Source organism: Stegostoma tigrinum, chromosome 1 (genome assembly GCF_030684315.1).
Source record: "Stegostoma tigrinum isolate sSteTig4 chromosome 1, sSteTig4.hap1, whole genome shotgun sequence".
NCBI lineage: Eukaryota > Metazoa > Chordata > Chondrichthyes > Orectolobiformes > Stegostomatidae > Stegostoma > Stegostoma tigrinum.
In genome coordinates this window covers 19,786,912-19,813,648 of record NC_081354.1, presented here as the reverse complement: position 1 = coordinate 19,813,648, position 26,737 = coordinate 19,786,912, and the positions used below count along the sequence as shown (strand labels likewise).

At 40.5% G+C, this 26,737-nt stretch overlaps 1 protein-coding gene across 2 annotated transcripts in view; it reads right to left on the bottom strand.

The window, feature by feature from the left end:
- The window catches only part of jade1 (jade family PHD finger 1), a 121,927-nt gene that overhangs the window by 28,476 nt on the left and 66,714 nt on the right, over window positions 1-26,737 (bottom strand). For both annotated transcript variants that reach the window (XM_048538044.2, XM_048538036.2), the window contains exons 5-8: window positions 21,410-21,600; window positions 13,350-13,561; window positions 6,447-6,614; window positions 4,155-4,271 (exon numbers count right to left, since the gene is read on the bottom strand). In XM_048538044.2, the coding sequence (XP_048394001.1) occupies window positions 4,155-4,271; window positions 6,447-6,614; window positions 13,350-13,561; window positions 21,410-21,600 (688 nt within the window). The remainder of the gene's footprint in view (window positions 1-4,154; window positions 4,272-6,446; window positions 6,615-13,349; window positions 13,562-21,409; window positions 21,601-26,737) is intronic.

Below are 26,737 nucleotides of genomic sequence, written 5' to 3'. Positions count from 1 at the left end.
GTCAGAATTAATGGATCTTTTTCAGGTTGGGAATGTAACGAGTGATGTGCACAAGAATCAATCCTGAGTCATGAACCACGAGAATTATCAGCTGAGAATTATCATGAAACTTGGAGGAGGGGGCAAAACGTAATGTTTCCAAATTTGATGATGATACAAACAGGTGGATTGGGACTTTGTGATAATAATGTAAGAAATCTGCAAGAAGCCATTGACAGGTTGTGAATGGGTAATAACTTAGCAGATCGAGTTGAACACAGGCAAGTGTGACATCATGCACTTGAGAGAAGAATCAAAAGGCAGACTTTTATTGAAATGGAGACAGTTTCCAAAATAGGGTAGCAGAAATAAATCTGGGTAGTTCTGTGCGAGAAATGCAAAAAAACTATCATGTAGGGACAGCAGGCAATTAAAAAGCTAAATATAATATTGGCATTTATTACTAGGGAGTTTGAGTTTGAAAACAGGGTAGTCTTGCTAATGCTCTTATGAATTCATTGCACAAAAGGATGGTGGGTAGCAGAATAAGAAGGAAATATCAGAAAAGATAAACAAACGGGAGTGAAAATGAGGAATTACAGGGAATGAAAGTAATTAGAAAACTCTCTCAAAGAAATGATTCAGAGGAAGGCCATTCAGCCCATGGGGTCCACAGCCTCCGTCTATGTTCTATGTTTCTTTGCTTCTCTGCTTCTCTCACTCCTACTCTAGACTTTCCCTTCCACCTCATCCACCCCAAAGAAAACTGGGAAACTAACTCACCCCCTCAGACTATCACTAGATCAAAGAACTGATAAATGTTGAGCCATCTACTTCCAGCAGTCAATCCCTTGTTTTTAAGGCTTGAATGCACCAACCTCCATTTTTCACTTTTAAAACATCACTGCAATGGAATGTGTAATCATTTGCTGGCAAATCTTCTACAACTTTAATGAGGTTCTAACTGTTGACTAATCCACTGTCAAACTAATTCCTTCTCCCTACTGCTAGGCTCAAACAGGATTATCTTGCCATCAACAAGAGCAAAACAACTGTTAGCTCATTGTGATCATTTTAACTATCACTCCTTCTGTCCCCAACAGTTCACCCTGTTCCTCTTCTCTTCTTTAGAAAACTTGACTCTTTCACACAGTATAATTCCATAATATTGGGATGAGACTGCAGTGCCCCAACCAAGTCATCATCGATGCTCACAGTAAAGCATTGAAATGATACAGCACAGGAGGGGGTAATTTGGCCCCTCTTGTCCAGGCTGACCCAAATACATCCAGGTTTCCTATAGTCCTGAGAGTCTAGTCAGTGAATGTCGATACACTTTTCAGCTGTTGTGGAAGTGAGCATCAACAAGCCCAAATTCTAATGTTGTCCTCATTGCTGCTCATTCATCTATATCACAGCAAGTGTTGGACAATGATGGTAAGCAGCAATGACTCTCTTATTTATTACTCTCCAGCCAAGAGCTACTGAAGCTATTGAATCATACTGTCCTGTAGCCGCACCAGCTGAGAATTATCAGCACCAAAACTCAGGATCAAACCAGGAAGCTTCCCAATTTAACCTAATCACACTTAATTTAGTTTAATTTAACCTAGCTTAAGCTAATCACAAGATAAACTAACAATATTCCAAAAACATTGTGATTATTTAACAATCTTTACTCAAGAAAAGTATTGGAAGATTTCAATTAAGCTTCCTCACTCTATATCCTTTACAGAATGTAACAGGAATTGGACCTCTTTCATTTAAGGCATTCAGTGTCAGCCTCAAGGTGATAAGAGACAGATGCAGCTGAAAGCTCTTTCTAATCTGCCTCAAAGTGCCTTAGCATAACGCCAGAATGCTGTACAAATGAGACAGTGTGGAATTTATTTGCACTGATCGTCTCCCAGTGTTGAACAGGGAGAATTTCAGGATTGGTGGCCCATGTCTCAACAGCACATAAATTCACTTTGCAAAGGATCCTAAAGCAGGCAGAGAGGACTTTCACCCTCCCCACTTTAAATTTTAAGATATTCTGTAAACAAGACATGGGCAGTTTTACATCACCATTCAACCATGTATTTTAATGCTCCAAACACAAACACTTTAAAAATTAGTTTTCAGCACTGATCTCTGTGTAGGCAGCTAAATCAAAATATTTTTAAGTAAATTATGATGTTATCCTGGAATATTCAGAGCATAAAGTATTTGAACATTATTAAAGTGTTAACAACCCATATGAGAAATACCTAGAGGACAAGTCTATCCCACAAACAATATAGTTTATATGGACTGTCAATATCAATAATGAATAATTGAATAATAAAACAAAGGGAGTACTTTATTTTTTCTTATGTGTTTTAAATGTGAACCAAAGTAATCTCCTGTTGACTGTATCAGCAAACCAAACCTGCATAAAAATGATCAATGAATCAACGTTTGGCTATGATCTAGGTTATTAATTAAGATGGGCTTGTGTAAACAACTACAGTGCCAACACAAGTCATAAATTGCAACAAGCGTTTGCTACTGGGACAAAGAAGATGCTAACTTAAAATGTGACTGAATAGTAATGTGACTCCAATCAATAGTGCATAGTGCTGAGAATGGAGGACAGCAATGTGATTAAAAGACTTTGACTTGTGTTTTCTTTCTGACCTAAACATCTATCCATTGATGCTTTAATCCCTGCCATAAAACAATCTCACTACTGGATCGAGAATGGGGAGTAAATCAGAGCAGGGGATAGAATGAAAAGGGTAAATATCCAGGCAGTAGTGATTATATTTATGGTTTAGCATTGTAACAGAAAATAACAAATAGGATAAAAACAAGATAATAATTTGGAAAGAGAGGATGTCAGGAGAGAACAGAATTTATCGAAAATAAATACGCAGAAATACTGAAGAACAATTTGAAACATTTAGATCGACGTTGAACAAAGTTTGGGACAAAGATTTTCCAAACAAGACCACTGTTACATGTAATAAATAGCTTGGTTCAAAACGATGCAAGGCCAAAGGACTGGCAGGTAACTAACTTTATATCTATGTTTAAAAAGGGAGACAATGTGCAACAGGGACAAAAGGCCAGCAGTAAATTAATGGATTTATTACCAACGTTGAAAGTAAATAAAAATCTGGAAACCAACAATAAATTGTGAATATTTAACTTGGATTTCAAAAGTGAAAATAAGGCACAAACTGATTAAATTACTTGGAGACAGTTAACAAAGATCAGATGGAGGATAATAGAGGTGATGTATTGAGACTAGACATTTGGTACAAAACCATATAACACATGTAATGAATTAGGACAGAGCTCATGAATTAAGGGAACAAGCAGAAGAATGGATAGAAAGTTGGGTACAAGACAGAAGCCAGGCAGCTGAGGTAAAGGGTATCTAGGCAAAATAGCTAGAAGTATATGAAACCTTGGTCAGGTTACACTTGGGAGTACTAAGAGGAGTTCCAGTTGGCATATTCAAGTAAAAACTAAGATTACAGAGGCACTGGAAAGAATACAAGAATAATATACAGTGCTTTTTTTCCTCTCTTTGTTCATTCACAGATTATGGGATTTACTTGCCCTTCAATTCAATGGCCAGCTAGTCCATTTCAAAGGGAAGTTAAGAGTCAACATCAGTGCTGCGGATGTGGAGTTGCACACAGGCCAAACTGAGTAAGGGTGGCAGTCGTCCTTCCTTAATGAACGCTAGTGAGCCAGATAGGGATTTTACAACAATCACGGTCACCATTACAGGATGTCAAATGGTGGCAAGCTGGAGTCTGGGCTATGGCGGCCTGTACATCTCATTGGCCAGTTGCACATATCAAGACAGCACCAGCTCATAATCAAATGAATTTGCTTAGATTGTAACTATGCTGAGAATTTAACTGAACAGATTGAACAATGTGAATCAGTGTAACAAAATGTCTACAAACATCCTGAATTTTAGTCAACTAAGCCTTTGCAGACAATCAAGACAGCCTGATAGCGATCACAAGCTGAAGATACCATCTGAGTAGCATTTTGACAATTATTTGTCTCAAGTCTCAATACAAAAGAACTCTCATTTAATGAGACTGCATCACTTATTAACTCATAACATCATGTGATGTGACACTATTACTTGAAAAACTACAATAAAGTAATTGTATAAACTTGGTCCAAACCTGTATACACGCTCCAGTCTTCTCAGTACACAGACTGCACACTAATGCCCATCGGCTGGCAGGGACATGTGAGACCTTTGTGATGGGCTCCATCTTTTCTGGGCATCCTATGCTAACCTGGAGTAAACAGAAGTTTTGTAAATCAAAACAGACTGAATTCTATTTTAGAAACATCATAGGCATAGGTATTCACCAGTGTAAGGGATATTGCTTTATCTCATCATGGAAGCTGTTTCATGAGAAAACAATGGGAGTATTTCATTTGAGAGTTCCAAGTCTGAGAGAACAAACTGGAAAAAGAAGTCCATCTTGATTTCAGCTTGTATCTGTAATTCTGAAACAATCCAGTTAGAATAATGCATTGCAAATAGATTCATGTTCATTATAGCCAACATTCTTCTGGTTATTGGTTCCAAAGCTGAGTACTTGCCACTACTCAGGCTCCTCCTTAACCATAAAGAAGCATTACCCAAGTGTTGGAGCACTGGTGCACATGCAGACATTTATTTTGGGAAAAAAACTCCACATTAGCAAAAAAAATTCACAGCAGTAACCACCAAGAACACTTTAAGATGCAGTCAGATTACCTCTTTACACCCAGCAGATTTTTAACTGGTTGGACAAGGTACTCCAAACGCTCACATCTGGATCCTCTCTCTCTAACAAGATACAGGCTAAGTTGCTGCAGTGCAAGCTTGTACTAATAAAGTGCAATGGAACCTAGGGAGTATCGCTGCAGCCACATGGTGTGGAGGAGGAAGGAAACTAGTTTTCAATCACCGTCATATTATCCAGGAGATGCTGTTTAGAGATTGGGTGTTTCCTGATACAAATAAGGTAGCTGGAACAAGACTTAGCCCAGACCACCATCAAATACTTCAACTAGTTACTCAGTAGCATTCGAACAGACTCTGGGCGCCCGTTAACTTGCCATTCTCTTGCGCAGGACAGATCATAGAGGCACTAAACACAAGATTGAGTAAAGTCGCTCTGGGCTAAAATAAATTTCTCCTGCACTTGCTGATACCTTGTCCTGCATTTTCACTCATTGCAAATACTTCCTCTTCTCCAATAACCACTGACAGTACTTAACCTGCAAAGAATCCACACTATTGTGTACTGGAAAAAATTTATTGGGAACTGGGGATTCAATTTGTTGTAAATTGCCAAGCTCATGCAGCCTTAGAATCATAAGTGGCCTAAACAGCTACTGGCCAACCATCTCACTGGACCACAACTTACTGACGAAATTACCTCACAGCAATTCAACTGGATATAGTCACAGCACACTGCGTGTGCTACAAAGGTTTGAATTAAAAAGCTACGGCAAACCTAGTACAAGGAGGAACAGAGGACTGCAGCTGGCTTGGGAGCATCGTGTTGACAAATCCTTTCTTGTGCTTTTCTTTCCGTTCCCTTTTCAGATTCACGACAGATAAATCCAACTTTACAGGAAATTAGAGACCTCGGTCTCTGTTTTACACTGTATAGATCGGACGGGAAGGGATGACTCATAAAAATCCAGTGGGTCGTTGCCTGTTGTACACCTATCTGACGCTACTCACATATCAGGGTGAAATTTTCTGGGTGGAAGCTTTTGGGGCAGGTGGGGGGACTGCAAACTGGTCTGGCCCCAGCATTAAGGTGCTGCTCCTCACCACTGGGACCAACCATAATCCCAGCAGTGTCCCATCTCGTGCTGCTGTAACTACAGACCCTCCCGGTTATCTGGCTGGCCGCCACCTGGCTAAGGCAAGATTTTCTCTGGGGCCTGAGGCATAAATCTCACCTTAAAGGATATAGCACTGCTCCCAGCGTTAAACTGCTGAGAGGCAGGTGTCAGTAAGGTGGATGGACTTGCATTCAGAGATGGCAGCACCCATTACAATCTAGCCATGTTCCCAGGTTCTTAGAAATGGCATTCTAAGTTACCCAGAAGTGCTAGATTGTTTTTATAATTTACAACAGTACAAAGAAGCAGAAACAACACACACCTCTTTTGAAACAATTGGAGTGCCATCACAAGACGAAATTTTAAGATCAAATTTTACCATAAAATAATATGCCCTTCCTTAAATTATTTTAAAAGCGCTATGAGCTAAACGGAACGAAATTTTAAGATCAAAGTTGCAAAGTTGCACACAATTTACCTTTGTATCAAAGCCATCATTTTAAATTTGCCCATTTTAACTACTTTATCACCAGAGTGCATTTCTTTCCCCCCCCCATCCAAAGCAAAGTGACAACCTATTATAGGTTCCAGCAAGGGCAATGCAATGTTTGGTGCCTTACCTCAGGGATCCATAAAGCACAGCTCACATGAACCCACTTTGTCCCACTGCGGGTTGGCTTCATTGCTCCACCTTTCTTGGGGCAAAGCAGACACTTGGGCTGGACACCAAGTGCACATGTCCGACATAACCAGCTGCCTTCTGGAACTTTCAGAATTCCATAACAAGCCTACAAGAAATGCACAAAGAGTACTCAATACACACAGGAGTTGACAGATTCAGATCCCATGCCTCTTGATCACACCCAGTTTATGTTGCGTGAAAGTCATAACAATTAGTAAATTTGTCTCCACGTGTAAGTATTTAATTAGGAGGTTTTCATAAGCTTAGAAAATGTTGCCCAGTTCCACTCCTTTATACTGATGCACAGGATACATCACATTCCCTTAGCTCAAAGTGACACTGCATTAAAAGATAATCTGCGAATTCTGATCATCATCTACTAACTTTCACTCCCATGAATCAACAGCAAACTTTGTTTTAACCAACACTCTCGATACACCAGCAAAAATTATATGACTCAAGTGTATTATCACTATCCCCACAATGCCCGAGTAGTCAGGTGAGGGTGCAAGTGAGAAGGCTCTCTGCCAGTAAGTTTTATTCGAGTCAAAGTTGCATTATTATTTGAGTGATTTATGCTGTAAATAGAGGATAACAGTGATGTGTATGCCCACTGCATTAGGCTTCTGTCACTTAGTGTGTGGTTTTACATTAATCATTTGGACCTCTTGTCCAACTGGAATATTTGATTGACCAGTACACTCCTGGGCCCATTGGTGCTGGTCAAGAAAATGCAATTTCAAATAAACGAAAGATAATGTTATTCAGATCTGAAAACAACTCCCCAGTCTTGCTTTCTCCAACAGAAAATGCTACGCAAACACACAGATAAATATAAATCTCATAAATATAAATTGTACCAATGTTAGCATGAGTAAACATGACCAACAGGAAAACCCACAGGTGTCTAATTTCTCCTGTAGGTCAGTCACAGAGACTCTTGTGACAAAATGTCTTACTCCAGAGAGTCTAGAAAAATAAAACAAATCTCCTAACATAAACTGGGAATGGCTAACTGCAAAGATTAAAAGGAACAACTGCTTTCTGACTCAGTTTGCTTTATTTTAATTAGGTCATGGAATCGGGTGTCACCAGTTGGGTCAGCATTTACTGTTTATGATTAATTGCCCTCAAAAAGGTAGTGGTGAGCTGCTTTCTTGAACCATTGCAGTCGCTGGGGTGTAGGTGCACCCAAAGAGATGTTAGGAAGGGTGTTATAGGATTTTGAACGAGCGAGAGTGAAGGCACGGTAACATAGTTCCATGTCAGCATGGTGTGTGGCTTGGAGGGGTAATGCACAGGTGGTGGTGTTGCCAGGCATCTACTATCCTTGACTTACAGGTGGTAGTGGGTGTGGATTCGGATGGTATTGATAAAGAAGCCTTGCCGAGTTGCTGCAGTGTACCTTGTGAGTGGTACACCCTACTGACACACTGTGTTACTGGTCAAAGTGTGAATATTTGAAGTAGTGGATGGGGTGCCAATCAAGCAGGTAGCTTCGTCCTGGATGGTGCTGAACAGCGTGTGTTTTTGGAGCTGTATTCATCTAGGCAGGTGGAAAGCATTCCATCACAATACTGATTTATGTTTTGCCGATGGTGAACTGCCACAAGACTGTCGGTTATATGATGCAAAATTCCTAGTTTCTGACCTACCACAGTATTTATTTATAGATTCATTGAGTCCTACAGCATGGAAACAGACCCTTCAGTCCAACCCATCCATGGCAACCTCCAAACTTATCTAATTCCATTTTTCTGCATTTGGCCCATATCCCTCTAAACTTTTCCTAGCCACGTTCCTGACCAAATGTCTTTTAAATGTTTTAACTATACCTGCATCTACTACTTCCTCTGGCAGTTCATTCCACATACAAACCACCCTCTCTGTGAAAACGTTGCCCCAAGTCCCTTTCTCTTCTCACCTTATGAAATAAGCCCCCTGGTTTTAAACCCCCCAACCCTAGGGAAAAAGCTTCTTCTATTCAAGTTATCTATGCCCTTCATGATTTTATAAATCTTTTAGGTCACCCCTCAACTTCCTACATTCCAGTGAAAAGGTCCCAACCAAGCCATCCTCATGTAACTCAATCCTTCTAGGCCCAGAGACATTCTTGTAAATCTTTTCTGCACGCTTTGCAATTTATTAATATCCCTCCTATTGCAAGGTGTCCAGAACTGTACACAGTTCTCCAAAAGAGGCCTAACCAACGTCCTGCACAATCCCAACATGACGTCCCAACTCCAATACTCAGTGGTCTAAGCAACAAAGGAAAGCATGTTAAACATCTTCTTAACCATCCCGTATACCTATGATGCAACTTGCGAGGAGCTACGCACCTCAACCCCTACGTCTCTCTATTTGACAACACTCCCCGTGGCCCTACCATTAACTATATAAGTCCTGCCCTTAATCGCCTTACCAAAATGCAACACCTTGCATTGATTCAAATTAAACTCCGTCTGCCACTGTCCAGCATATTGGCCCAATTTAACAAGATCCCTTTGTAATCTGTGATAACCTTCTTCACTGTCTGCTGGCATAACTCCAGAAACGTGCATTTGGCCCACATCCCTTAAAACAAAACATTTGGCTATGCCAGACTTAAAATTCGAAACAAACCTAGCATCAGCTGTTGATGGAAGACAGTTTCAAACATCTACCAACCTGTGGATAAAAGTGCTTCCTAACATCTCTCCTGAATAGTCTAGCCCTACTTGTCACACTATGTCCCTAGTTCTAGAATCCCCCAACCAGTGGAAATAGTTTATCTATCCTGTCTTTTGTGAATAGCTTGAAGAACCAATCATTTCATCCCCTGATCTTCTAAATTCTAGAGAAAATAGGCTGGATTTGTACAATCTCTCCTCAAAACAGCCCCAGAAGTTCAGATATCGGTCTTGTAAATCTGTTCTGTACTCTTTCCAAGGTCAATATATCCTTACTAAGGTGTGCAGCCCAGAATTTGGCACAAGAGTCTAGTGGAGGCTGAAACAGTGTTTTGTAAAGGAATGTCAAATTCACTGAAAGAGTTGTATTCCATGACCGAATTTTAAAAGCCAGGACCCTTTGTGCCTTTTCAACCATATCCTCTTGCTGCCTTTACGCATCCACAACCCCCCACCCCAGACCTGTCTGATCCTGCACCCCTTTGAGAACAGGAGCCTTCATTTTATCGTGTTTCTTTTGCCTTCTCCCACCAAAGTGAAATGCTTCACACCTCTCCACATTAAACCTCACCTGCCCATTCCACTTGAGTCCTCTTCAAGTCCATGGCTATCCTCCTTGCAGTTCACAATATTTGACATGTTTGTCTCATCTGAACACTTTGAAAATGGTGCCCTGGCCAAATCAAGCGTAGCTCAGCTTCCCAGACTTGGAAGCACCCAGCTGGGCTAAACTGCCCCAGCAACATAACTGAGAACATTGCTGTACTACAGCAGCATGACAATCAGTGCATGTATGTAGCTTACAAAGAATATGGGCAGTGTATATTGGACTGAGACTCAGATCAATCAGTTGGCAGTAATTTCTTTGCAGAGACCACAGCCCTAGCAAAGATTGCAAAGTCTGTAGTGATGCTCGGGATTTTGCAGCATGATGATAAGGCAAACACCTATGGCTGAGCATGATGATATGGCATACTCATTCGAAGACTATGAGAAAAAGATTACTGAATTTTTAAATGGAACTCACTGCCAGAAGGATGGTAGAAGCAAGAACGCGTGAAGCATTTAGAGAGTATATAGATGAACATTAAAATGCCATAGCATAGCAGGTACTTGGCCGATCCAGTTCAATGGTAACCCCGCAGGATGTTGTCAATGGGGGATTCAGCAATGGTAATGCCACTGAATATCAAGCAGCGACGGTTAGATTCTCTCATGTTGGAGTCTGTCATTGCCTGATACTTGCACAATGTGAACATTACTTGCTGTTTATCAGTCCAAGCCTGAATGGAGTCCAGATCCTTCTTTATACAGATACATACTGGTTCCATCAAGGAGGAATCACAAATGGTGTTGACCACCATGTAACCATCAGCAAATATCCCCATTTCTGACTTTATGGTGGAAGATAAGTCATAGATGGAACAGCTGAAGGTGGTTTGGCACATGGACACTACCTACAGTGATGTTCTGGGACAGAGATGATTTAGTTCCAACAAAGGTGCTAGATTCACTAGGGTGCTACGCATGACCCTAACCAGTGAAAAGATTGTCCGGATTCCTACTGCCTCAGACTTCTTGAAACGATACTCTGTCAAATGCTGCTTTGACGCCAAGTTACTCTGACCTTATCCGTGCAGTATAACTCTGTTGTCTGTGTTTAGATCAAGGCTGTACTAAGTTCAATGCCAGTGTGACCATGCCAGAACTGAAACTTATTGTCAGTGAGCAGGATATTGTCATTGAGGCCAAGACAGACAGCACTGCTCTAAATAACAGTGTGGAGCTAGGGGAACACAGCAGGCTAGGCAGCATCAGAGGAGCCAGAAGGTTGATGTTTCTGGTCAGGACCCTTCTTCAGAAAAGGTTATCATCTCTCAGCACTGTTCTAAACCTGGTTCCAAAGTGTGGGCCAAACAGGAAGGGAGAGGTGTAGAGAAATCAATACAGGATAGCACCCATTGGTATATTTTATTTGCCAAATGACTAGTTTCATCAATTAAAAGAGCAATTTCCAAGCACTAACCACCAGGGGCAGTGTGGGAGAGTAGCAAGAGTGGGGATGGAATTAAATTAAAATAGGTTTCTAAGAGCAACAATGGTTGCTCACCACAAAGATCAATCGCCTTCTGATGAGAGTATTAAATATGTAGAAACTTCTTAAAACCTCTCATCTCCATGCCAAAACTGAACTGGCCACCATAAACATATACAATATAATGTATCAAGATGCCTGTTTTGTCAACGCCCACTTTGCACCAGATTTGAAAGTCATTCCTGATTTCAATTCTCCACGCGAGAGACTCAGCGTATTCTTGAACTCTGCCGAAGCAAAACTCATGTCAACCCAGATCTGGTCTGTCAAATGTTCCAACTCCCATATATGCTGTACATTACAAAGCCTCTGGAGGCAGCATGGCGAGGGCTAGGATAAGTGGAACAGGACTCTGGTGTGGTGTAGCGTGGCATGGCATGAGCTGGGAAGATCGGAGCAGAGCTGCAGCAGCGGAGAAGGAAAAGTTGGACTCTCTTAAGTTATCTTTTTTAATTTAATTCTAAGTTAATATGAACGGCACCTGCACATAGCAACAGTACACACTTTTCTCTTGTATTTTATATTGAATACACATCACAATAAATTATTCAAATGGAAAACAGGTTGAGCACTTCCAATATGTTAACAGCAACCTCTCTCAAAAGCTTGCCATCAACAAGGAGATCTATCACTGGATCAGCTGCACCAGTTCAGTCTTCTACAAACCACAGTAGTGAGTATTTGACAACAAGTCCCCCACAAGTCAACAGAAGTCCTAGTTTACAAAGTCGTTGCTGTCACTGCACCCATGTACTGCAGTGAGACCTGGACTGTGTCTCAGCGGCAAATAAGAATGCTAGATAGTTCCGCCATCAACACATCGCCACATTCTCTGGATTCAATGGGAGGGCATTTGAATAAACATTAGTATCTATCTTGATACCAACTCAGCCAACTCCAGCAACATTACTATGAATGACTGGACATGGTTCAGATATTTGGAAAGTGTCTCAACATCATATCCTGTATCCTGAACTCTCAAATGGACATTGTTCACAGAGAGAAGAATGAAAATGCTATAATAAAGTCAAAATTTTCTTGAAGCTTTGCAATAATGACACTATTGACTGTAGATAAATTTCTAGAAGGCGTCTTGTGCAGTGTCACAAAACAAACTTACGAGGAACGTGATAAACCAAGGTAAAAATGGATAGTAGCATCAAGGATACAAAATTGGCTAGGGTGACAGGAAACAGAGAATAATAGTCAATAGATATTTTTGGGGCTGGAGGAAGCTTTGTAATGGAGTTCCCCAAAAGTCGTTTTTGAAAATCTTATTTTTCATATCATACTGGTTCTTGATTAGTAAGGGGATCACAGATTACAGGGAGAAGGCAGGAGAAACAGATCAGCCATGAGTGAATGGCAAAACAGACTCAACGGGCCAAATGGTTAAAATTTGCTCATACACCTTATGGACCAAACTACACTGTCCACAATTCTAGGGCCTTATTCAGTTAGACCAAAATCTTATCTCACCGTGATCACTTATTTTTTAAAACCTCTGCAACATTGCTTGCCATCACTGATTCTTAGCTGTGTTATGGCATTTGTCACCACTGGATTCAAATGTACAAAACATCTCCTGGGCTGCACTTCCATTGTCTACTTTCAACTAAACTTAAACTCTGACACTTTTCCAGTTCTGCACTGCCCACCACGCTGTTCTGGCTCTCCATTCTCAAATACATCAGATCTGAAATTCTTGACTTTATTTATCAATTACCCTGTGTCACAGACACATCATGTTGAGATTTGCTTCAGCCCAGTGTCTTCTTCTAAACGGCCCATTGTTCTGGCTCATGCACTGACACAGACCCTACCAAGGTTCGCAGAATGATCAGCCACTATCAGTTCTATCTCTGCAACCCCACGTACAAATTGTTTTTTTTAAAAAGTTCACCATCGTACACAGAATTGTAATTAACACCGTACTAGTTTTGTACACATTCGTCGTGCTTGGCTTGGTAACATAGCACTGATGCTCAACAACTATTTACTATAGGCTCATCTTCCAATTGAATGAATGGCTCATTCAGGAAACAGATGAACCATGGACGAATGCTAGCAACCTTACCTGATGGACGCATATGTTGCATTTGTCACAGAAAACCATCTCGTTGTCATCCTCACCATCTGGAGACTGGCACACGTCACACACCACATCTTCATCGTATTCAATTCCTAGTCCTTCTTCGTTCTCAATGGCATGGTTCATATTATCATAACATCTACGCTCCAGATCCTCCATGACTTTCTCCATGGTGAATTCATCTAATTCAGTCATCCCTGACAAAGTTAGCCAGAACAATCTGCATTAATATTGTGCCAGTCTGCATTTTTCCATCTGTCAATAATTTAATATATTTCTAACTCATTCGAGCTCAACATAAGCCGAATCTTGCAACCCCACATCAAAAGAAAGCTGTGTACTGCTTCACATGGGACATCAAATCTTTCTCTGGTACTGCTTCAAGTTTGTTTCATCTGGGATTAGCAGACAAGTGATGGATTATTGTTTAAAACGATGCTCATACCCATAAGAAAACAGAACACTTTTAGTCAATCTTATATGAATCGTAATGGTCAGGAGATCCTCAATATAACCTACATTCGAAAAACAATGCAAAAACACACTGGAGCGGAAATTTGAATTCCATGAAATGCGTGGGGAATCAGCTTTACACAAAGGTCTAGTCTCAGCTCACCCGATATCTTGGCTGAGTTAAAGAGCCTACAAAATAAAAATACAGACAATTCTCAGCATCGTACCAAATCACAATCCACTCCACGATGTTAGTGACTCTGAAGACATTATTCCACTAGCTACACCTGCTCCTCTTTCCTTGGCTTAAAATAAAACATTCCAAACCTGCCCCCTCAATTATAACAAATATGTTTATCATTCAAGCTCCATTACATAATCATCAGAAGGCATTTGATACAGTGCCAAGCACAGACTTGAGGAAAATTAATATTTCATGGTATAAAAGGGCCAGTAGCAACATAGACACGAAAGTGGCTGAGTGATAGGAAACAGAGTTATGACCAACGGATACTTTCTGGGCTGGAGGATGGTTTGTAGTGGAGTTCTCAGGGGTTGGGATTGGGACCCTTGATTTTCCAGATACATTTTAATGATCTGGATCTTCATGTATGGGAGGCATATCTTAAAGTTTGCAAATGCTACAAAATTTGGAAAAGTTGGAAGCAGTGAGTGCACAGTGGAATTCTAGAAGGACATAGGCAAATTGGCAGAGCAGGCAAATAGGTGGCAGATGATAAAGTCATAGAGATGTACCGCATGGAAACAGACTCTTTGGTCCAACTCGTCCACGTTGACCACATATCCTAATCTAATCCCATTTCCTTGCATTTGGTCTGTATCCCTCCAAACCCTTTTCATTCACATACTCATCCAGATGCCTTTTAAAAAAGTTTCAATGCAGAGAAGTGAAAGATGATGGATTTCAGTAGGAAGAATATGAAAAGACAACATAAAATAGAAGGTACAATTCTAAGGGACTACAGGAGCAGAGGGATTACAGGTGGATAGAGCATTAAGTAAAGCATACTTGGCTTTATTAATAGTTGCACACAAAACAAGAACATGCATAAGGCATCTCTTTGACTGTAGCTAGGGCACACTGTACAGATCTGGCCACCACATTATAGGAAGGATGTAAAAACATTGGAGAGAGCGCAGAAGCCATTTACAAGAACAGTTTCAGCAAGGAAGTACTTCACTTCAGGTGCTAGACTGAAGAAGTTAGGTCTGCTCTCCTTGGAGAAAAGGTGGCTGAGAAGGGATTATTTTGATAGGGGATTTAAAAATCATGGCAGACTGGTAGATAGTCGATAGGGAGAAACTGTTTCCATTCTCAAAAGGAACAAGGACAATAGGGCATCAATTGAAAACTATCTGCAAAAGAAGGTTAAAACAAGGGCAAACACTTTCACTCAGCAAGTAGTTAGAGTGTGAAATGCGCTGCCTGGAAGTGGGGGCACGTTCAATCGAGACATTCAAGAGGACACTTGGATAAAATGATGTGCAAAGGATATAGGGAGACTGCAGGAAATCAACACCAGGAAATGATGCTCATTTTATGAGTTGGTGATGGACTTATGGTCCAACAAACAACTTTCTTCTGCAATGCAATACTTCTATGATCACCCATGATTACACAAAGGCATCAGTAACTTCACCCCTTCCCTTTTTCCATCAATGAGAAAAGATTTAACTCTCCAACATATTGTTTACATTACAGTGGTTTCAGGACATGCATCTTTGAGATGGCAGCAAACCTATTTATATTGAGTGGTTGATTCAGAATGCACAATATTCTCAAAGCTATGAATGTCAGCAGTGAAAACATGATTGAAAGACTTCTGCTGCCTTAAGGGTTAAGGACATTGATTTGCTTATTTGTGGTGAGTTTATGAAATAGCACTCATCATCAGAACTGATCCCTAGTGTAAAAGAACTGTAAGTCTTTCCTTGTATTCTGAGACATAACGACATCCTCACAAACACTTGAATTTGCTGAGACTTTCTGTACAAAGGTACACAAACTCTCTGGTGTTCAACAAATATCTAACCCAAAATCGTACACTTCTGTTTCTTAGATTTCTCTTGGGGAAACAATAGTCTAAATTTTTCTAACAGCCATGAAGATCTCTAGCTGAACAAAAATTGGTTGTCGCAGCTCAATTCCAGTTGCCCCTCCCCTGAACCCCAGACTTACCATTTTCATACCAGAGGACAAGGAACTTTACTTTGCAGTGGTTCATAAAGGCATCTGCACAAATTAAAGTTCAGATGTCTTCAAACTAATCCATTTTTTGATGGAAAAATAGCCAAAACACCAGACTTGACATTTTTTCAAGAGGAGGTCTAAAGCTACTAGAGTTATTTGGAGATGCAGCGTATCCCTTTGGAGGGGGACAGAGTAACCTTTGACAGAGTCAACTGCCCACTGGGAGAAGTATAGTGCCTTCTAGGATTTTAAAAAATAGAAATGAATGTGTGTAAGAAGTGGATAAGCTTGTTGGAACTGTCAAGCTGTCAAGGTACTGAAATGTTGTCACTTTAAATGTTGATATGAAAAAATCTTTGCTACTTCATTCTGCCGTTTGACATAAGCCTCAACGTCACCATTACAGAGATCATGCTGTGTGACTGATTTCACAGCCTATCATTAGCACAGTGGGATGTCTGACACTTCACAATTTAAATTAACAGCTCCAAATAGAGTTTAATGATGGAAAATGAATGCAGATGTTTGGTTCTACAAGAGATGAAAGTGTGAGAGGTTGTTAAAGGCAGTAATTCAGGTTTTCTTTTTGATCAGTGAGTGCTTTTTAATACAGTGAAGTCATCGATAATCACCAAGAACCTTTTTATTTCATCAACACATAGATAATTTGACATGAAGAATGAGGGACTAAGGCAGGGTGAGTTGAGAGGCTTAGTTTGGAACGAAGGACATAAGGGACATATAGGGCTGGGTAAAAGACCAGAGCTTAACATTGGTATGAGGTGGCGCAGGTTTATGGAGTGGATGTGAGGTGATGTGGAGGGCTAAGGAACAATAGGAGGGTAGGCACGGCGAGATTAAGCACTTAATGGTAAGGTTTTTTTCTGTTTTCACTGTAAGTTTGGACAAAGTACCAGAGCATCAAAGTTAGTGCTTCATGTTTTGGAATATTTCACAAATTATTCACTGATTATTCTCTCACAGATGTTAAAAATGCAGTACACACACAGAACAATCCAGAAACAAAGAAGAACCATGACCTGGTAATCAGTTCTGAAGAGAGTATGGAATTTACAATATTAAATGGAGAAAACTTTCATGAAGTGTGAAATGCAATTACAACTACATCTTTAAATACCTAATAATTAGTTGGCGAAGGATAAAATCACAGTATGTCTTTACCCAGTTTAGACTCATGCACAGTGAATCCTCACAAATATAAACCTCCTAACAACCCTCATCCCAGTATCAGTAGAGTCTCTTTAGATTATTACATGAGCATCATTGTAATCATTGAGCTTCACCGTCATATATTAACCATAATGACGGACATTTTACAGTTGTATCCATGGCAAATGTTAAGATGCTTGCAATGACCTGCAGTCTCTGACCAACACTCTTTCCCTCTTCTCATGTGTCCTTACAACAATCTTGAATGCCGTACTAGGAAAGCACATGGCCTCCTCATAAAATCCCTACAGCACAGATAGACACCATTCAGTCCACCGAGTCCAAAGACCATCCAAAGAGTATCCCTGCCAGACCCACACCTCCCTATCCCCATCACCCAACATTTTCCATGGTTAACCCACCTAACCTACATATTCCTGGACACTATGGGCAATTTAGCATGGCCAACCCAGCTAACCTGCCCATCTTTGGACTGTGGGAAGAAACCAGAGTACCTAAAGGAAACACATGCAGACATGGGAAGAATATGCAAATTCCACACAGACACTCAACCACGGTTCGAATCGAACCAGGTGCCTTGCACTGTCAGGTAACAGTTGTCAATATTGAGATCGTCCGCTGGAATGTTTCTCTGGCTTCCTCCCTAATTTCCTCCTGCAAGAAAACACCAGGCATTTGCTCAGCATCTCCACAGTTGGGACGAACAGATCAATGGGAAGGTCAAGTTAGAAAGAAAGAACTTGCATCTGTACAGTGTACCTTTCATGAATCTTAGGTACGCCAAAGCATGCAAGGTCAATTAATTGCTTTGGAAGTGTGGACTGTTCACTGTTATACCATACTGTTGTGATTCTTCAATCTTCGTTAGATATGCAGCAAAATGACAAATGGCCAGATGAGCTATTTCTGACCATAAGATATAGGAGCAAGAACAGGCCATTCAGCCAATCGAGTCTGCTCTGCCGTTCAATGAGATCACAGCTGATCTGATAATCCTCAACTCCACTTTCCTGCCTTTTCCCCATAACCCTTGATTCCATTACTGATTAAAAATCTGTTTCTCTCAGCCTTCACAGCTAGTTGAGAGGTAAGTGTTGGCCAAGAGGCTGGAAGCTTCAACTACTGTCATGGGATGTTTTACAACCAACTGAGAAAGGAGACAGGGCATTGATTTAACCTTCCAGGATGTCAGCATTCATCAATGGCACTGTGAATTAGCTAGGATAAGAAAACAGTGCTGGTTTGTTCTGATCCACAATGAAGAATCTAGAGTTTACCTCTTAATTTTCAGTAAAATTTAGATTTCCATTTTTGCTATCATGTCAGTGCTTAGGAAAGTACTGGCTGATGCTGCAGAAGTCCCTATCCACAATCTATCAATGCATCTGACAGACAAACCACAAGCACATTAATCAGTTCGTCATCTTCAACTGGAGGGGAAATGTACAAGGGCAAAGTTTTTTTTAAATTCTATTCCGCCACACAACATAGCACTGAAGCAATTAGAAGGTTTTACCTCAATAAAATTCACAAAAGTTCATATGTTTTCCTACTGTAGATCGCAATGTACTATACAAAGCCAAATTTTGCCAAGTTTAAACTGTGCCAACCCAAACAATTGAGAAAATCCCAATCTTATTCTGGAACAAAGGACAATCACCTTGTTACATTTTAACCAGTCTGGTTTGTAGGAAAGTTTACAAGAATGTAATTCACCAACAATTAACCTATAATAAAGGGAGGAAAACTGTTCTTAATTCTCCACAAGTGCATGGTAACATTTACCACATACAGCTAATCCTCTGGCTTTGCAGGTGTGATGCTGGGAATGTACATCAAGCAAAAACAAAACTGGAAACCACTCAGATCTTGGAAACACAAAACTGAAGCGCAGAAAATGGTTTTGTGGCCAAATTTTCACTATGTACTCTTACTGGCAAAGACTCCTGCTGGTTTTCAAAGTCAAGAAATAAATCCTTATTATGCACAGTATATTATCTTGTGATCTGCTACAGAAACAGCCTTTGTACAGTTTCTGTCATCTCATGTCACACACATCTCAAGATTAAATATCTCTATCAGCTGTAATTTATGCCACACCACATTATGTCAATTTAACATCATTACTGTGCTGAGTGCATGCTAAGGAGATTTAAATATGAAAAAATACAAACTAGGGAAGCACACGAGAACACAACCCTTCTCCCATGTTTCCTTGCAACAAAAAAAAGCTTCCTCTTTTAGGTTAGGTTCTCCTTTTCCGTACTTGACCGAAAGAAGTCCTAACATGCTAGACCCCTGGGGCGGTCTCACACACTCATTCTATAACCTGCAGCATGGTTACACCATACAATGCAACATCAAAAGAAAACAGTAGTCTTTCATTTTGTTTGTCTGAGACAGTCAGAAACCCCAAGTGAAACATTTTAGTCTGCTCATAATCAGAACACACTTCTGCACCATAGAATTGTTCATAGTATGGCACAAATTGTGGAACTATTTAATTTTCCAAAAATGAGTGGCACGGATTTGTATGAACTTGTGAATTAGGAGGAGTAGGCTATTTAGCCTCAAGTCTGCTCTGCCATTCAATAAGATCATGGCTGACTTATCTGTGTTTAGAATTCCACATTCATATCAACCCCCAATAACCTTTGATTATCATCGGACAAGGGAATTAATCTACTTCCATCTTAAAAATATTCAATGACACCATTTCCTGAGGCAAAGGGCTCTAAGGTTGCACAAACTCTCTAAGAGAAAAACAAATTCTTATTTGTCAATAAAAGGGCAATCACTAAATTTTAAACCGTGTCCCCTAGATCTGGATTTATCCTCAAGAACTTCTAACGTTTCTACCTCCAACTTGTCAAGACTGTTCAGGATCTTACACACTTGGCGTCCCAATTTACACACGCAATCTCAAACAGGGGTATAATTAAAGCTGTATCAACAATTCCTGCACTTGCAAATGGTTCCTTTATATTGTCCTGCATTGTGTTCTGACCTGCATACTATTCGAATTGTGAACAAACTCCATAACAGAACCGGTTTGCAACCTGGGGACTGCCTGTGCTTCAATCAAGTCATCTCTCGTTCTTCTAAACTCCAGTGGAAATAACACCTCGTTATCTGACCTTTCCTCATCAGACAACCCTCTCCAGTTATCAATCCAGGAAACCTTCTCTGAACTGTCTCTGATACGTTTACATCTTTAAATAAGACAACCAAAATTTCACATAATATTTAAGATTTAGATTCAACAGTGCCCCACATAAAAGTAAAGATGTTATGCTTGAGTAATGTTCAGTTCCTCTTGTAACATGGGACAGCATCCTATTTGCATTCTTAATTACTTGCTGTACCTGCAGGCTAACATTTTATGACTTATGTACTAAATTACCTTGATTGCACTGTAACTGTAATTCAGCAGTCATTCTCCATTTAAGTAATTTTCTGCCTTATTCTTCATGCCAAAGTGAACAGCTTCACATATTCTCACAGTAAAATCCATCTACCAGACTTGTGCCCATTCACTCAACCTACTATGTCCATCTGCATCTTCCTTACATCCAATTTCTGACCTATTTTTATGTCATCTACAAAGTTAGCCACCATGGCTTTGCTCACTTCATCCAAACCATTCCACATTTTGCTGTATGGCAGCAATGATCATTGAACACATGGAGCTAATAACTTGTCAACTTGCCTTTCATGCCATTGATTCTAAGTGGGATGTTACCAAGACTCTGCATTCCTCTTAAATAGTGTCACAGGATCTTTAACATCCACCGAAACAAGCAAGACTCACTTTAAGAGAAGTCCTCTGCAATGATATTACGATACCTCCCCATTACTGCACCGTACAAAAGAGATTCCACTCACATCTGTGAAAGAAATTGCAGAGAAGTGCTTGTGGCATCCTGAACAACATGCATTCAATAATTCTGCTAAAAACAAATTATTTAATCATTTATTTCCTTCCTGTTTGAAGGATTTTTTAAAAACGGTGTTTCCTACATTACAATACCAACTATATTTCAAAAATAGATCACTGGTAGTAAATAACACTGTAAAAGATTGTAGAAGTTAACAGCTTTTATAAGTCTCCTATAGAAGCAATTCTTAAAATCTACCAGGTGTGAGGTAGCCTTATTTTACACTTAATATGGCCAAAAAATAATCATACCCATTCCTATAAATTCTTCATTCAGCATGTTTAGCCAGGCTACATCCATATCATCTAGATCATACCGGCACACGCTTTCAGCAAGAGTGCGGATATCCACGTAACCAAGCTCTGGTGGCTCAGAGCCAGAGGAGTGAATATATTTCCTCGGTCTGGAAAATGTCACAGCTTGATCCTTTTCCTCGGTAATTCTGCAAATACAGAAGGGAAAAAAATGTCAATTTGTGTAATTTATGATCAGGGTTGTCCTGAGAACAGCAAATTAAAACATTTAAAATTAAAACCTTTCAACGGTTTTGTTAAGATATTCACTTGATGATTAACTAAACTGATATTGCTAATTGATTTCCAAGCACTTCACTCACCGACAGTACTCTTTATTGGTGCAGCAACACACAAGACTCTGCTAAGCAAGGCAGGCAATTTACTTCAGGGGAGTTGCTTCATCCACCTCAGCCTAAAGGCTGTTTCTCCCCATTTTTGTCTCCCCCCGCCAACTGGACATTACTGCAATTTTGGAGCTATTTTGCACACCAACTGGGAACAGCTGGTGGACCAAAGTCTGGGTAACATGTTGCATTTACCCACCATTCCTTTGCTATTTCAAACATGTTATAAAGTGCAGCACAGGAGATTAAATCTCATCCTTCACCTTAACTGCATCGAACAAAGTAAGACACAATTTGAAGTCAGCATCACCGGGGGTCAGTTAGCTACTGTGGTGTGGAATGACACCAAAGGTGTGGGGTCAATGCTCATATCAGCTACTATAATGAATGCAAGACTTGCCTCCTCATCTTGCCCCACACTTGCCTGTCTGGTGCCCCTCAATTAACTGTCTCTCGAACTGACGGAGACATTTGTGCTTCTTTATGCACCATGGCTAAGTACTCGAATTTAATACAAGATAATACACTACTGTACTGTGCAGATGCAGTCTTAGTTTTGCTCAACTTTTCTCTCCTAATTGAAAGTCAGCAAATTACAAAATCAAAGCAAACGTTTCAATCGAAATCCTTTTGTGAGAGAGGTCAAGATACAGTGTACCTTGCTGCAGTTTAACTGATTCAAATTTAAACTTCCAGCACTCGTACTTGCTTTTTCCTTTCGGATATAAAAGGATTTTTTTTTGATGTGTCTATATCTCCCAATTTGCAGGAATTGGTTCACTGTCAGCTCATGCCCTCACTTTGAGTGCTGTGGCACTGAATATCAAACACATTCAGTCCTCCTCTAGTGCTGTGAAATCAGATACAAGGGGAAAAAAAGCTCCTTTTCTGGCACTGTTACAGCCTACTGCTTCTGTGCGGCTGTTATCCAAACATGGAACAGGAAAGAGGTAAGATCTAACTTGCCACTGAAAGCTGCTTCTGTAACATTCATCAGCTGCTCATGTCTACTATCTTTGCAAGTGCCTTGGCAATAAATAGTGCAGGCTTTTCAACAGCTGCTGATCCAGATTCTATCTTAACCTACATTGCACAGAAATCTGGAGCAGATCTTCTACTCAATAACCACACACCCAATTCAGATTCAAATGCCAACTTTTGTTTTGCTTTTATACACCTCGAAGCTCTGAACTGGTCCAATTCAGGCTATGTTCTTTCGGTAAATAATCAGCAGAACAGTTTTGCACCTTGAGCCAGCAAATGGAGGCAAGGAAAGAAGTGGTATAAAAAATACAGAGGGAGCTAAACTTTCAGAGGGTGTGTGCCTTGCCAGAAAAAAAAGCTCACCGTCCTATTAAAACCTTTTCAAGCTGAGGGCTGGACATCCACATCTCAGGGCAAAGGAAGTGACATTCTCAAGCACTTGGTTGGCCGTTGTATCTTAGCAGCCCCAGTGGGCAACTTGGAACTGCAAGGAGTTGCACAAACAATGTCACGGTGCCAGAGACAGGCAAATCCTAGGCTTTTTGGGCAGGGAGTCACTCCAAAGACAGGGAATGGGGAAGTGGTCTGGAGGCTAGCCGGGGAGACACAAAAAGGTGGGAGAGACAGCCTTTGGGGTTGGGGTGGATGAAATAACTCTCCTGAAGTAAACTGTTTCTTTTGCTTGTGTCCAGCACTGGTGTTCCTAACACCATTACGCCTACCCCATAAGGTCCAGAAACGTCCAGGTCCATCCTCTACTGTGATCTGGTCTCTATCAGTCCAAAAGGGTTTCAATGCTAGTTGTGAAAGCCCTTTGATTTCCCTCATCACCAATGGCTGGTTCAGTTTTGCCAGGGCTGGATCTTTCTGCTTTCAAAGTCTGATACTGCCAGCTGTGATTGGATGTGTGTCCAGAAAATTTAAAACCATTACAAACTCATCCATTGGTAGCACTGCGGTCTCATATATTGGTACAAATCCATATGGGTATTAACTGCAGTGTACTTCTGGGAATCCTCACCTAACTGCAATTGCAAGTATGCCTCATGTCCCGCTTCAGGAAGGACAGTATCCAATGAACACACCAAATCCCATAGACGTGTACGTTCTCTTCCACCAACACTAATGAAAGAACGGCTTTCCTACTCTACTCTGTCTTCCACTGTGCAGTGTATTGTTGCAGTGGAGACAGACTGAGTGCCTTCTGTGGGCAATAATTGGCCACTTAAGAGCCTCGTTAACTCAAAAGGATGGATGGGTGAGGTAGGTGGTGGGCTGGTCACTGATATATGTTATATGCTCAATTGGAAAGATGCCTAACGGGCAAGTGACCCTACAATCCAAATCTATATTTAATTAAAAGCCGTCACCCAGATTTCAAATGAGGAGGTGCAATGATTTGCAATGCCCCGCGGTTAGTTCTCAATCTTCACTGCTGGTCAATGGCCACTGCTGTAACATCAGCTGAGGGAAGTAAAAGCCTGGATGAATGACAGACATGCAGCACCAATAATTGTATTTCCACTCAGGAAAGGTACAGGAGTTTTGCTGCCAAATAGTGCCATTGGTGCCCGAGTTGTTTGAAGCCAGCAACAAATCTAAAGTGCACTTTGTGAACAACATCAGAAATATAGCAAGATTACATAAGAATGCTGCCTGCTGCACACGCCTGCATGATTTCAGATATCTGCACAAAATCAACTCAAAGATAGTTTATTTTACTAAATGAGGATACCCATTGAATATTTTCATCCCTCTGTATGTAAGATGGCTCTGAAAGTAATTCATCCCACTCAAGCTGCAAAGCTGCTTCAACATCTGCAGTTTGAAAAGTGTATGGGCACAAGTCCACCAGACACCAACATGCCATCCACAGCCTCCATACTAATGCATCATCATACAGCCAGCTGGCATTTTTAGTCAAAAATCAGACTGCTTTTCTGGGCATTTTAAAAAGTCATTTACAAAGGGGAAGCGTCAATTTTGAAGATTTGTATGCATACCCAACACTGCATTGAATTAATCAAAGCTGATACTGACAGAGTGCTGCAGTGTCTACGCTGCTCTCACTTGGATGTGATGTTAAACTAAGGCCTTGTCTTCCCTGACAAGGAGATGCCAATGAACCCATGATACTACTGTGAGGAAAAATAGTTCGCTGACTGTTATCACAACCACAGGAACATGCTGTGTACAAACTGGCAGCTACATTTCCTATATTACAATTATGCTTTTATTTCGGATTCGCAGTAATGTACTCTTTTTTAAAACCTCAAAAGTACTTATCAGCTTTACATATTTTAGAACGTGCAAGGTAGTACAAAAACCTAAGTCTCCCTTTTTTTTGTTTGGGTGTTAATGTAAAAGCAGCTGAATGCAATGCTCAGAACAGAAGTGTAACAAAAAGCTAATTTTTTGAGACATGGGAGACAGAAAAATGACAAGACACAAGAAATATGAGGGTATTCGCGCTTGTTCTGCTTTGTTTTAAATTTACTCTTTGCAACTCCAGTGGTGTCCAGCCTTCACCTAGGTTTATCAACAAAAGATATGAATTGAATCAGTAATTTCCCCAAGACAGGAGAATGTAACACCATGAAAAGAATTCTAATATTGAGGTACCAGCTTCTATTAAAATACTTCCCGGTGTTGTATCAGGTTTCCTCTGTAAAATCTAGAAGTGTTGGAAAGAACGATTTCTCATCAATTCAGTTGAGCTTTAGAATCTACCAACAATAATTTTCCCAACAAGTGGGAGATCCTTTCCTTCTAAAGAAGTATCCAAGTTACAGCGGCTCTTTTTGTGCATTGCTTCTGCATTGCCGTTAAGAGTGGCATAAAAAAGCACATACCTTGCCTAAAGAGTAGTGCTGTGCAGAGGTAATCTAAATTAGTAAGTGGAAAGCAAATGAACAAAAGCAGATCCAAGTCCTGGATCAATAACCACAATTATCCAAGCTCAACTAAATTGGAAAATGCCATTAGGAAACAAAGTGGAGCATGCATTACTAGCTAGTGGAGAAGTTTGACGTGGGTTCGAAATTGTACTTTTCTTTCCTATTCATGGGGGGGGGGTAGTGGGCGTCACTGGCTGGCCAGCATTTCCTGCTCCCTGGTATTCTTGCTCAATTCAAATCAATAGAAATTAAAGTAAGTGAAGCATATCACCATCAGTTTGCGAGCACCTGCTCTACTCTCCTGCTGAAAATAAAGGTTCCATCTTTTAAAATCCATGGGGTGTGAAATTTAGGAGCGAGCTCCGAAATTGGTCTTTGAAAACTGTTTCTACAGGATGAAGCATGCGCAAGGGAAATCACAAAGCAAGTCTTTGTATGACCATGTCATGTCTGTCAATTCAGCCCAAGATCTCTCCCAGCTCCAAGCGTCCCAGGTGTCTAACCTAGTATTTAACTAACAGTTAACCTACAGTTCCTAACCTAGAGTTACTCATAAACTGGCAGTCTGTCAGTGTGACCGCGCAACTCCAAATGGTGTCAGTCTCATTTCAGTACTGGAAGGTTTCCAGTGCTTCACCTTATTATCTGGACAGTCAATTCAGTGATACAACTATACAGAGTAATGTCATTAGCAGCATCACCTTGTACATGTAAGTTCTTAAAACACCTTATTAAAAAGCATTTGCATTCACAGTCCTACTTCAAAGACTTAATGACCACTTGGAGCTGTCAATCATGCTGTGAACTAATAGCATCCCAATGCAATGACTATAGGTTGGATTAGTCATGCAGCACTAATCTTACAAGGAGAACCCTCAGATTTATGTCAACAGAGCGAAATAGGAAGCATTGTTTTCTAAAAAAAACTGCAGATTGATTTTTTTCAAATACTTATATCATAGGAGCTTCACCAACATCTCCAATGAGTTTGAAATCAACTTTTTTTTACACACACTCTAATCTACTTCAACAGGTCCCATGGTCACCTGACCTCTCCC